The 12,521-nt window shown below is 39.1% G+C and overlaps 1 protein-coding gene across 7 annotated transcripts in view; it reads left to right on the forward strand.

The window, feature by feature from the left end:
• The window catches only part of AHRR (aryl hydrocarbon receptor repressor), a 78,891-nt gene that overhangs the window by 50,950 nt on the left and 15,420 nt on the right, over nucleotides 1–12,521 (forward strand). For 5 of the 7 annotated variants that reach the window (XM_015855105.3, XM_015855104.3, XM_015855107.3 and 2 more), the window contains one exon: nucleotides 1,687–1,787. The exons of 1 other annotated variant lie outside the window; for it this stretch is intronic. In XM_015855105.3, the coding sequence (XP_015710591.2) occupies nucleotides 1,687–1,787 (101 nt within the window). Of the gene's footprint in view, nucleotides 1–1,686; nucleotides 1,788–6,915; nucleotides 7,103–12,521 lie in introns of those variants that run through there. One more of the 7 variants, XM_085539807.1, reaches the window with a different exon arrangement.

The following is a 12,521-nucleotide window of genomic DNA, read 5'->3' on the forward strand; positions in this document are numbered from 1 at the left end:
ACTAATGATGAAGCTAGAACTGGTGAAATTTTCACAAAGCCAAAAGAACCAATCAAAAAATAAACCTCGGTTTCCTCTCACCCCTCCCTGACTGTCATTTAACCTTCACAAAGATGGCAAACCACTGTGGAAGTAGCTACAAAAACACCTTTTCTGAGGGAGAAAATTCTGGAAGAGACTATTGGAATAGAAGTTGTGCTTTTGAAAGTGACTGCCACATGTGCCTAACACTCTGCTGTGACAACTGTTGGTCTGTTCTTATGGGTAGATGTAGCATAAGGCTTGGCCGAGCAGGATAGAGAAAGTGATCTTTGGCAATTATGAAGGCTGCTCCAAAAGTGATGCCTCCTAATTTCTTATGTTGGTCCATGACATCAGAAGTGGATGTTGGTGGTATGGCAGTAGAGGTTAAATCTTCCAACCAATATTCTGCTACATTTTGTTGCCTTGTGACAGATGGCAGCAGAGGGGCAGTCTGACAGAGTAGCTGTTGTACAGCCTGAGCCTTGCTGGCTGTCTTTCCTTCTTACTCTGATTTTATAACAGTGGCTTCTATTTGCCTCGACCATTTTTGGGATTATTAACCACCTCTAGCTGTGGCTGCACCAGCTTTCTTCTAGCTGGAGTAGACTATATGTATTGAATGTTCCAGCTAGTCTCACTGCTCTGTTTTCTCCTCCCACTCTTTGTGAAAGGATTAAAAAAAAGCCACCTTAAAACTGAATCAGTACTTATTACCTGGGACAGTTGTGTCACTGTAATGACAGTGACAATAGTGTAACAATAGGCAGTAAGCAATAAGTCGATTCCTTATTTTTTACTAAACAAATTTTAACAATTTTAACCATACGCCCTAGAGGATGCAAAACCCCAATATGTTAAGTGGTATCAGAGTTCTCAGAAATGCTCTCGTTATCCTCAAAAATGAGATCGTAGTTTTGGGATTTTTCTGTCTCTTTTTCTGAGTTGAATTGAAAACTACAATCTGAGTATTCAAAGGTATTTCAGATCAAGTAGTGGTAACCCGCATGCAGGAAAAGCAATCACCAGGTGTTTTGATTCCTATGGAGGTTTTCATTATTATTAGGACAAATATATGTGATTGCAATCTACGGTGAGCCATTCTCATGAATTTCATGTAATAACAGACATGCATAAATCAAACTTTAAACTTCTCTTTGGAAATGAAATGGTTTAAGAAGATTCTTGTGAATCTAGCAACCAGTCTCAGACTCATAGAATAGAATAGGGCATGGTGAGACTGAAAATAATACAGTGCCAAGGAGGGTGGCACTGAAAACAAGAAATGTATTTCAGTCCCTCTGAGCTACATAAGCATTTCTTTACATTTTCATGATACATATAAACAAAACAACTTACTAACTATCCTTTGTTTCTTTTCTGTGGGTTTTTGCTATTGCTTTATGTAGAGTACAGTAATGGAAAAAATATGTTCAATAAAAAGTGTGATAGATACTTCATATAAAAAACATCTGGACTGCCAAATATGTATGTATCGATAGATATCTCCCTCGCAACAAAGGCAACTTTTCAGTAACTGAGATCTAGAGCATGAAGACAGTAGCTCGCAATTAGTCCAATTCATGCTAAGTGCCTAAATAAGACTTTCAGTCTAGTGGCCCTAGTCCGAATGATCTCTGAACTCATAGTAACTCTTTCCAACAGCCATTCAAGAAAAGCACTTTAAGAAGCAAGTTGGTCAGTCAATAAAGGAAGACAATGTATCTAACAAGACTGCTGTCCAAGAAGGTGGACTTCTGCTAGAGGTGAGTGACAAATGCCATCTCTTTGGGCTTTAAGTAATTTTTGCTGTTTGGTAGACTCTGCGGGTTAATCTCCTGTGGCTTTTTGGAACAAAACATCTGCCTTGGAGTGAATCACTGAGGAATCAATCACACTTTTGAGAGCTTCTTGCGGGAGTGACGCTGGCATTTGTGGTCGTCTTGCTCAATCTGCTGGGCATTCGCAGCCCTCCATCTTCTGGGCTGTCCCTGGTGTCCTATGGGCCAGTTCACAGTTGTTGATCACTTGGGGTGAGAGTCAAGATGTGTTGTAGTTGGCACACATTTTGAGGGTACCAACAACAGCTTGCCAGGTTTCTGATCTGACCTAAGTTTATTCTGGGATGTTTTAATTTGTTCTACTTCCAGAACTCAGTGCTCTGGAGGAAACAGTGTGTGCAAAAGTTATTTTTTCTGTGTATTTGTATCCCCTTTAAGATGATTTTGTATTGGTGGGGTGGTATGAAGGTGCCATAGTGCTACTGAGAATTGGATCCATTAATCTGGATGAAGAGTTAATACTGCCCTGAACTACCGAACCAGTAGTTCATCATAGATACTTCTGCGTTTTAAACATATGTTGTAACTGTGCCCTTTATACGCTTAGGATCCCTGGAAATTCCATTTTGATTAAGACTACATATGTATAGTTGCGCTGATGGAATAAAAATCATGTTTCCATGACAGCCTTGATATACATTTAAATGTAATTTAAATAATAACCTTCAGCAAATGGATGCTCTATACTATTAGAGAAGAGAAAATCTTTTTAGCATGGGAGCCACTGTGATAACTTGTACAAGTCTGTGGAATCAAAACTGGCACACCGCTTTTTTTTCCTGTTTATACTTTAGAAGATTTTAATTTTGCATTTCAAAGCAAGTAGCAAAGAGGCATTTGATTAATTAGCGTGAATGCCAAAATGAGGTATTTGGCTGTCAGGTATTTGCAACAATTTCCATTCTCTGAGAGTAGGAAGTACAAGGCAAACAATGAATGATAAATATGGTGAGTATATGATTTTTAATGATGCTCTCCTATCTTTAGACTACGCTTTGTTTTGTATATATTACATACCCCCAGTTTATAATCATTAAGGATTTTCAAACACATGGAGAGAACTCTGACAGTAATTTCACTTAGTGCCAAATATTACTGACTGTGCTTATGGTCTGATTTCTATAGGGTATATGAGTCACACTCTATTTGAATACATGGGAGATTTTCATCCTAGATCATACTTCATATGGATCACTATCTTGGTGATTAAGTGCATGTTGATATGAATATATTTGCCAGGCTTTGTTTATGGGCATGTTTGACCTAGAATAAAAGGGTGAATTTTCCTTGGGACTTGTTGAGAATGTTCTCTGGGGCCTGAGTTTCACTCAGTCAGATGCCATGGAATGTGACCAAGAGTGGGTTTGTGCTGTTTCATCAGATTTCTTATGTTAGTTATTAGGGTCTGTACACTGTTCACTAAACGGTTGCATTTGTGATTCCTTCTGAAAAGAAGCAAACAGCCTTGCTGGTGGTTGCTATGTTTTATGCACTGACTTATGAATCTGGCCACTTTACTTGCTCTCAGAAGATGCTTTGCTGCTGTCAAATGCCGCTTTCCTTTCATGACACCGGCTCACACTGTGCAACCTCTCCTTGATGCTTTATTTAAATAAACCAGAATAGTCTGAATCACCAAAATACATGTGAATAATACTGCTCCTAGCTGAAATAATAATGGAGAAATGGAGGTAATTGCACTTTTTTTTCTGTTGTGTAGGATCACGCTGCTCTATGTATAGGTAGAAATATGGAAGAACAAGAACGCTAATTACTGGTACATAATTTATCTGTGCCTCTCCAGACTTGGAACAACACAGTACTTCCCCTTTCAGCTTAAAAGAAAACAATGAAATTAGGCTGTCTTCAAAGTATGTTTAAAATGCTTTTTATTTTTAAAGGCCTGTGCCACAACATGTGTTTTTATTTAAGATTTTATAGAGATACTTTTACAGCTAAAATCGAATAGCTTTCATCAGCAATAATGGAATAAACAATGATACCAGTTTATCAAAGACATGTTAGTGGAGCACAGCAGGTATCTAAATAAATAATTTCTTCCAGAGTTTTAAGTTTAAGGATCAGTTCTTCTGAGTAAGAGAGCCCTTTTTGCCATGTTTTTGTTTTCATTTGAAAGAAGACAAAGAAAGCCCTAATGACCAAAATCCAATGTTATTAATGGTCTTTCTCAGTATATCCCATTCTTTCAATCTTTTCTCTTCTTGGAGACTTCAGACACCATCTGTTTGACTACTGCAGTGATTATTAATTTTGCACTTTTGTAATGTTTTCCAAGACAGGTGGTATTGCACCCTTGCTCCACATGCCTTCTTGAGAAAAAGGCTGCATGCCATTTCTGAAGCCCATTACTGAATGCTTAAAGAACACTGGGCCAAACCTGGAACCAGAAAAGTGGGAGAATAAATTGTATTGCCAGTCAGTAAACGCAAATAGAATTTACAGGGTGCGGTGATAGGGTGGAGAAACACAGTCAAATGGTTACTTGGAAAAATGAAAATGAATCACCAGTAGTTATTTAGGCACTAGCCTTGATTGCAGTACTCATCCTGTGGCTGTTGGCCACCTTCTACTCTTCCCCCCAGCTATGCTGCTGTCAAGTCCAGGCTCAGAGTTTAGGCTGTCATGCACACCTGTAATTTCCATGTATTATGTACTATCCTATCTAAGAAACTAAAAAACCACTGTTGAGAGGATGGCCCTGTCTGGACTTTATTCTCCATCATGCAGGCAGGCAGTGGCCCCTTCGTCACCACCGTTACTGCTTCTTGCTTAAACATCACTTATCTACTGAGCAGCACCTAATGAAAATTGTTACTTTGCTTTTATGGACCACCTCAGTGCTGCTTCTGCAGCGTTCATGCTCGTTATAGAAGTATTTGCTACTGAGGGAGCAATCTTTGTGGTGCTTCCTTCTGCAGCTTAGGATTTATGGTGTCTCTGTCTCCAGACATATGGACGTAATTCCTTACAGGTGTGAAAATAGTGCTTTATGTCCAAAACATCACGAGTATTAAAATGAAATCTGGATGATCTGTCCAGCTCCTAAGTAGATGTTAATGGAATAAGACTGCCTGGGTCTGTCATGCCTTATCTCACTGATGAATACTGATAAAGGCCAGAGCTGTCCTGTTTGGCCATTTCAATGTTCACCAGCAACTCCTGCCCTTTTAGGGAAGGTCCATTTTGATTTCCACCATGAAGCCTTAACTTTTAAGCCTTCTGAGTACAGAAATCAAATTTCAGTGATTTTGTCTCACGTTCTGGTTTACAGCTGTACCAAAGAGGCCAGTCAACATACTGTCACGGTATTTCTTATTCAGTGATTCCATACATTTACCCGTGTTGAGCAGAGATAGATAGCTATGTATTACCTCAGTTACCACTTCCTTGCTAAAAACAAATTATGACATAGGGTGAATAAGAAAGGAGTGAATTTGATTGCTGTTTTGCCATAAAACCCTACTGTGGGAGCAAGAAATGCAAAGGTCTTTTGGGCATAATTTGAATTTCATCCTGGAAGGGTGGCTGCAGTTTTAACATATCTGTGTGCTGAAGAGAAAGAGCCCATAGCCTATTTTTCTCTACATAAAGTGATAACAGGCTCCCTTACAAAACCTATGAAAGCCATTTGGAGTTTTTATCTAAGTAGAGGATTCAGGATTTTATGCAATGGAGGCCTATTATTTAACAGTCTGCGGTTATATCAGAAGTGGCTGCAAATTGTAAGATTTCTGGGAGTTACTTTCAATGGAGAGGTGTATGTACACATTTGGCACAGAAAGGTATTTCCAGGTGGCCTCTACTGACAGTTCAAACTGGAGTTCAAGTTTCATTCCAAATGGAAAATGATACATTAGGAAACATCTTTTGGTGCTGTTCTTCACCCTGCTTGAGGAAATAACATAGGAAACCTTTTCCCACTTGGTTTCCTGCCATTTTTTTAAACTTGTTAGTGTAATTCCACTTCCTCCTTCCAAACTGATTTATGTAATCAGTACTTGAGAAAACTATGCTCTTGACAAAGGTACACTGGGTTGAATTTCAGTCTGAGAGCAAAAGATTTTACTCTTCCTGTTATTTTTTAATTCAAACTTGAAAAGGAAGATTGGGAGTCAGACAAAAGTGCATGGCTCTTCCACAGGGCTGTGACCAAGGCACAGACTTCAGAAGTCGGAAGCTGGTAAAGAGAAACTTTTTGATTTATTCTGCTCTTGAATTCCTTTTCAGCTTTTGACAGCGCTCTCTTTCTTACCACAGTCCTTCTAAAACAAAGCTGTTAGATTATGATACACAGCTTCACCTTGTAATTTGCAGGCTTAAAATGAAGCCACCAAAATAGGAAGTTGTCACAAAGCGCTCTTGGTCTTGGTGCATTTTCTCTCTCAGTTAATAAGTTTTACAAGTTACCCAAATAACCCTTTTGCTTTTCTTTGTTTTCAAACATGAACCTTCTCCCAGTAATTCAGATGACATGATTTAAGCTGACATTAGTCTCTTGGGATGATTAGCAGAGAATATATCCGTGAAAAAAAAGAGCCATAAATGGGGTCAGGAGTAACTTGCCATCTTTATCACATGCGTACATTCACTTTCTGCTTGGCAGGCACAGGCTGAGCACAAAGGAACATTTCAGAGTTCTTGGTCCCTCTTTTTTTTCTTTTTTCTTTTTTTCATTACAAATGGGCATATTTCTAAAATCCAGGCTTGAAATTTGGCACCAAAACAACATTCTGCAAAAAATATCTTTTCTGTTGCCCTTTAAACAAACAACTAATGTTCTCACTTCTTTCTTTTTTTTCCCCCCCCATCCCCCTCTCAAACAACTCTGGACTGAAAAGCCTGTGACTTCTGAATACCCTTAGATCTCTACTCCAGTTCTTAGTGTTACTGTTACTATTGTAGCAGTCGCTATACTACCATAGTGTTTGAGGTGCTGAAATACAGGCTGCAGCATCGTTCAACTTGACAGGCTGCTGGAACTGAAGAAAAAGATGTGAACCCTTCCCTTCAGATTTACAGTCTAAATGTGAGAGAAGAGATGACAGGTGCTTTCCAATGGACAACAAGACAACAATGCAGCAAAACTGTAACCATGAAAGCCAGGCATCATTGCATACAAGCAGCTTGGACTGCGAAAGTCCTGACTTTTGACTAATTTGAAGGAGAAAGCATCTTTGCAGATGCTTGTGTGGAACCTTGTAGCAGCAGAGGAGACACCAGTAAGTGCTAGTTCTCAATTCCTGCCCATGCATGTGAGAGAGCATATCGGAATGGTGACACTTCTCATTTCACTTCTCCAACATGGAATGGAAGATTACAGACCTAGAGGTAGTAAGCTGTGTGCTGATTTCAAAATCAGGTCAAGCAGCTGATATTTAATGTGATAGAGAAGGAGGAGTCAACAGCCAGCACCGGTGTGCAGAAGGGAAGGCAGCATTGTGTCAGTTTGCATCGGCATCAGAAGAGTCAGCTTCCATGTGTCAGGGCAGAGCAAACATGCTGCAGTGTTTCAGATGTGGTAAAAGAAATTGTATCTGTACTGGTGAGCAGAGAAGCTGTCCATCAGCTTTGGACACAGACCAGATGTGAATCTGGATTTAAGATCCCTTACTGCTGTCTCCAAGCTGCTCATCACAGCAAACTCCACCCAAGCTCACTTTTCACAACCACTTCCTCTGCTTCTGCTCAGGCTATTTTGGTGCCTCTGGAGGCAGTCCCATGGCCACGTGACTTCCTTCACAACAAAACATATTCTCTTGTTTCAACTCAATTAGGTTTTTTCTCTCCCCAACTCCAGAACTAATCATTGGCAACTGTTCTTACCAATCAGTAGGTTCAGTGTCTGTATGAAAGCACTGTGTCATATCCATGTGCTGGGATTTAGTCTGTTGCTAGAACTGGACTACTCACATCCAGGTATCTAAGGAAGTTATAAAACACTGTTGTGTCCTTACATGTTTCTTTATGAGTGTTTGCTTCTGGGGAAGTGTCCATTTTCTGAAGATGGCAAAGTTATGTATTGTTTAAGGAAAGAAAACAAGAAATAGCAACCACCTTAAATAGATCTTGTGGTCATAGATTAGACTTACATTTTCACTGTTTTACATTCTTTAGCTGTTCTTGAGCTAGAAAAATGATAAACCCGTAGCCTAATCTGTATTTGCAGCTGAGACTTGCTTCCAGTCTATTCCTCATTCTCAAGTCAGAGAAGGTAATGAGCTTCAGGCTACGTATCTTCCCAGGAAGGTGAAATAACAATCCAGAAAGCAGATCTAGGCAAGAATGTGTGTTGTCTTGAGAACAGAGAATGACCCTTCCGATAGTCCTGTTGCCTTTATAGGAACTTCATGAGAAGTGGCATGGCCATCAGTCTGATTTTAGCTGTCCTTCACATTTTATGTGTAGAAAAAATAAAAAACCCAATATTTTCTATATGTTGTTATAATTCAAGTTCTTCCAAAAATTCCTAGATGCAAAAGCTGATGATGCCCAGAAAAGAGACATTTTCTCCAATGTGTTTCAAACCCTCCTCCCTTCTCCCAGTACTACAGAGTCCTCAGGTTTCTCCAGTAACTGAGACTGTGCTTGTTTTTAAACAGTGAGAAAAGCATTGTTTACTCACACTAAATCAGAGACTCACAGAAAGTCCTGGGTGAGGTCTTCACCTGGTCTAAAATTCAACTTAAGATTTGCAGTCATTACTGCTGCTTAGAGGAGCTGTCTCTTGTAATTTAATATGTTCCTACCATATTCCAGATGATTGTAGCAGAATCAATGTCTGCTGCCAGTTGGGGACCTCTTACATTTATACAGGGTTTTTTACAGGCTACAAAACGTGTAAGGTGATAACTACTGCAACAAGACTCTTCCTAAAGACAAATTCTGAAACATCACGCTCCCTTAAAAACTTTGCTGACCTGAAATGGTGCTTTAAAAAGCTGTTTCAGCATCTGTTTCTGTAGAGAATGTGAAGTACATGTTTTTTCTTTTTCTTTTACCCCTTTCAAAAGTATTTCTGAATTAGAAGAAGTAATATGTAGTGCTAAATGCACAGAAAAGTTATAGTCTGAAATTAGGACATTGCATTCAGTGCTCAGTACTTTGGCGTCAGCATTGTCTCTTTTAGGTTTTGATTTCTTGCAGTAAGAGATGTCTGCTGTTCATGCTAGTTAGCAACTTGCAAGTGTGAATAAAAGTCAGCTGTGGATGGAATATTATGATGTCTTCTTCTCTTCAATACTTGATACAGTTACATATAAATAACACTGAAAAAAATCCAGACATTTAGTACTTAAATATGTCTAATTGTCCAATATATTGGATAAATATTACTCAAGACTCTTTTCAGTAAGTTATTTCTGTGGAAGATAATGGGTAATCTTACAACATTTGTTATTGCAAAGGCTACCTAACTAAATTTGTTATTAGAAGTGCAGAGTAGTGAGCAATCAATGCTTCATTTTGAGTCTTCTCAAATAGAATTAATCAGACTGGCATTTTCTATATTGAAATTGTTGAAGAGAAAGCTGAAAAGCCCAGAGCAGCTGCAGGACTTAGAAAGAATGATGGGCTTAACTTGCGCTGAAGATATGATGTTGCCCCATCTTTACTTCCATCTGTGAATAGAACATCTGGTTTTGAGAAAATGGAATGAGAAACTGCATAAATCACTGTAAAGACTGTTTCTATTTCCAAGTGTAGTCCAGGGCACATTGTTTATGAAAGAGCATTGACAGTAGGGTTCCATTACTGGTAAATCATAGTTTTAAATTCAACATCCAAGATTCATGGGGAGACTAAAGAAAATGATAGCAGGATTATGTCAAACTTCAGTATCCTTTCATGATTATCGCCTAGGTAAATGTCATATTACTCACTCAGGTAGTTGTTAGCATATCTACTAATCAGGGTAAATACTTGTATGTATTAATAAACAGTTTGTTTTCCTGACAGTCCTAGAATTCATACATATGAATATTCTTCCTCTTTAGATCCTTACATGTAGTCCCCATTACTTATACAGTCTCAGGTGGTATTCACATACTTCGTAGACTTGCTTCTCATTTGAAATCTTCATTGTTAATGCAAAGAAAAGAATTGGTGTTGTTTACAATTAGGCATGAAAAACTGATCAAACTTTGCCATTAATAGTAAGCACTGTTGGTGCTTCTAAACAAATACGCCATGTAACAAATCTGTACTGAAATAGTTGGTGTCACCCTTCAATTCACTTTTTCAGAGAAAACTTTCCCTAATCTGTATCCAAGCTATTTCTTATTAGCACTGCTCAACTCTAGAAACCTGTAGCACAACTTCCATTCTAATATGCAGTCATTAGTTCTTGTGAAAACAGTTGGATTCAGTTGGCATGCATCTCTTTCTAGAGAGCACTGTATCAACTTTTTGCAAATACAAAATCAAATGATGCTTCAGGTCGGCCTGCGTATAGCTCTTATTTCTCAATACAGTCTTTGGCAGAGTGGCTCTTTTTGAGGCCCTGTGTTCAGCAGAGGCCAGCAGTTTATGCCTATAGGAACAAAGGGAGTCACTACCCCAATGGCTTGACATGGGCTTTACAAGCTTTGTTGCAAAAGCTTAGCTTGGAAATAAAGTATAAAGAAGGAAAAGCTAAATTTGAATTTCTACGTCATGTAATCAAAACAACTTTGAAAGCAAAGTTGTTTTTGGTTGTGTGCAATAATTGTTACGCATCGAGCATATCAAAAACATTATCACCATGGTTAAAAGCACGTTTACATGTGTGCACATATTACTGTCTCACTCTCCAGAGAACTACTGTGTTTTTTTAATGAAAGTTTATAGCTCGCAATTACCACAGCCCAATGACTTACATTTTCCTAACTGATTTCCAGCAGGCCAGTTTTGTCTGCTGCCTCCTGACAAGCTGCAGCATTCCAGCTCCCTCTTTAGACTGAAGGCACATACGTAAACAAGTATCTCCAAGGCTGACCTAATTCTTTGGTGGAGGTGATACGATAGTGTAAAGGAGGTTGTGGAGTCTCCTTCTCTGGAGATATTTAAGACCCGCCTGGACGCCTACCTGTGTGACGTGGTGTAGGGAGCCTGCTTTGGCAGGGGGGTTGGACTCGATGATCTCTAGAGGTCCATTCCAACCCCTACAACTCTGTGATTCTGTGATCCTGTGAAAATGGCATAACAAGAAGTTACACTGAATGAATCATTTGCCTGTGCATTTTGGATGGCTGAGGTAGTCCACACAACAGTAAACATGAGATCCAAGGCTCAAGGGCTCATGTGGAAGATCTTTGAAACTTTGGCCGAGCTCTGCTTTGAGCAGTGCAGCACTAGATGTTGAATTTCCATTCTGTCTTTAAGTAGCCTGGAGTGATATCCGGGCTCAAGGAGGTAGGAAGGAATGTGAATGTGGTTTTATGTGGGAAGACAAGAAGAAAGAAAGGAGTATAATTGATCGTATGTGTGTATTTCTTCGTATTTGAGAAGAAACATTTATGTTGCAGATTTGCTCTTGAATATTTTCACTTGGTTCCTCTGTCGTGCACACATCTGTCCATGAAAACCAGTCAGACCCAGCAGCCCCTCTGAAATGTTTCCCATTTAAACCCAGAGCTGTAGGTTTCAGCCTGTGGGATCTGTTTCCTCCCTTGGCTCCAATGATGGAAATTTATATTCTGTTCTGTTTCGTTAGCCTGAAAACTAACCAGTACATGCAAGTCTTTGATCAAAACTGAATGCTAAAAACAATTCTGCCACTCCCCCTTTGCATTGACTAGTGCTTAGTCACCCAAATACTCCTTTTGAAGTTGCTTTGTAGATACAAGGAAATACATAAGAATCCCAAGGGCTTGGACATATTGTACATACCGAGCAAAGGCCATCTTCTGATGTCATCAGATACAGTATTTCTGAATAGTCTTTTATGCTGGGTTTTACTGCAGGAGTCTGTAAGTGTTCCTTTCTCTTCAGTTTATGAAGAGAAGCTTAGGGATCCTTTTGTGATTTTTAAAAGACTAACAGTGCATCTTAGAGACACCAGTGGAAAGAAATACCAATTCGTTAAACAATATGGCTAAAGACACATTAACTGTCTGCATTTTCTTCCTAATACTCGTTAAGACTTCAGCGTGAAAGACAAGAGTGAGTATATCATTTCCAGGGTTTTCAAATAGCTCCTTATTTAGATCATCAGAAAATGGCCCCATCCTGCATAGGACACAAAACCCAGCAACACACTATTAAATGAAACCGTTCCAGATAAACTGCAAGCCAACTGACCCTGGAAATTTAGTACCCAAGTTGCGTGACTTGAAAATCTGTTCAAAGCAAGGCATGGCTGCAGGCCTTGACTGTTGTACTTTAGTAACCATAGCAACACAGTCTCTGGAGACCGAATGCTAGTGAGTTTTCCTTTATTTCAAGGAAGAGTAATAAGAGAAATGTGGCTTGGAACTTCTTCTTCTTCTTCTTTTTTTTTTTTCCCTTATTTTTACTATGCCATGACCTTGACCAAAATATCTTTGAAGTATTTACTGGCTGATTTTCTGCTATGGGACCAAAAAAAAAAAAAAAAATCAGGATATATAAAGGCTGTTGCCAAAGGAAGTCCTATCTTCCTCAAAATATTTGCCTTCATTCCCA

Source organism: Coturnix japonica, chromosome 2 (genome assembly GCF_054131305.1).
Source record: "Coturnix japonica strain WE chromosome 2, WE-NBRP24, whole genome shotgun sequence".
NCBI lineage: Eukaryota > Metazoa > Chordata > Aves > Galliformes > Phasianidae > Coturnix > Coturnix japonica.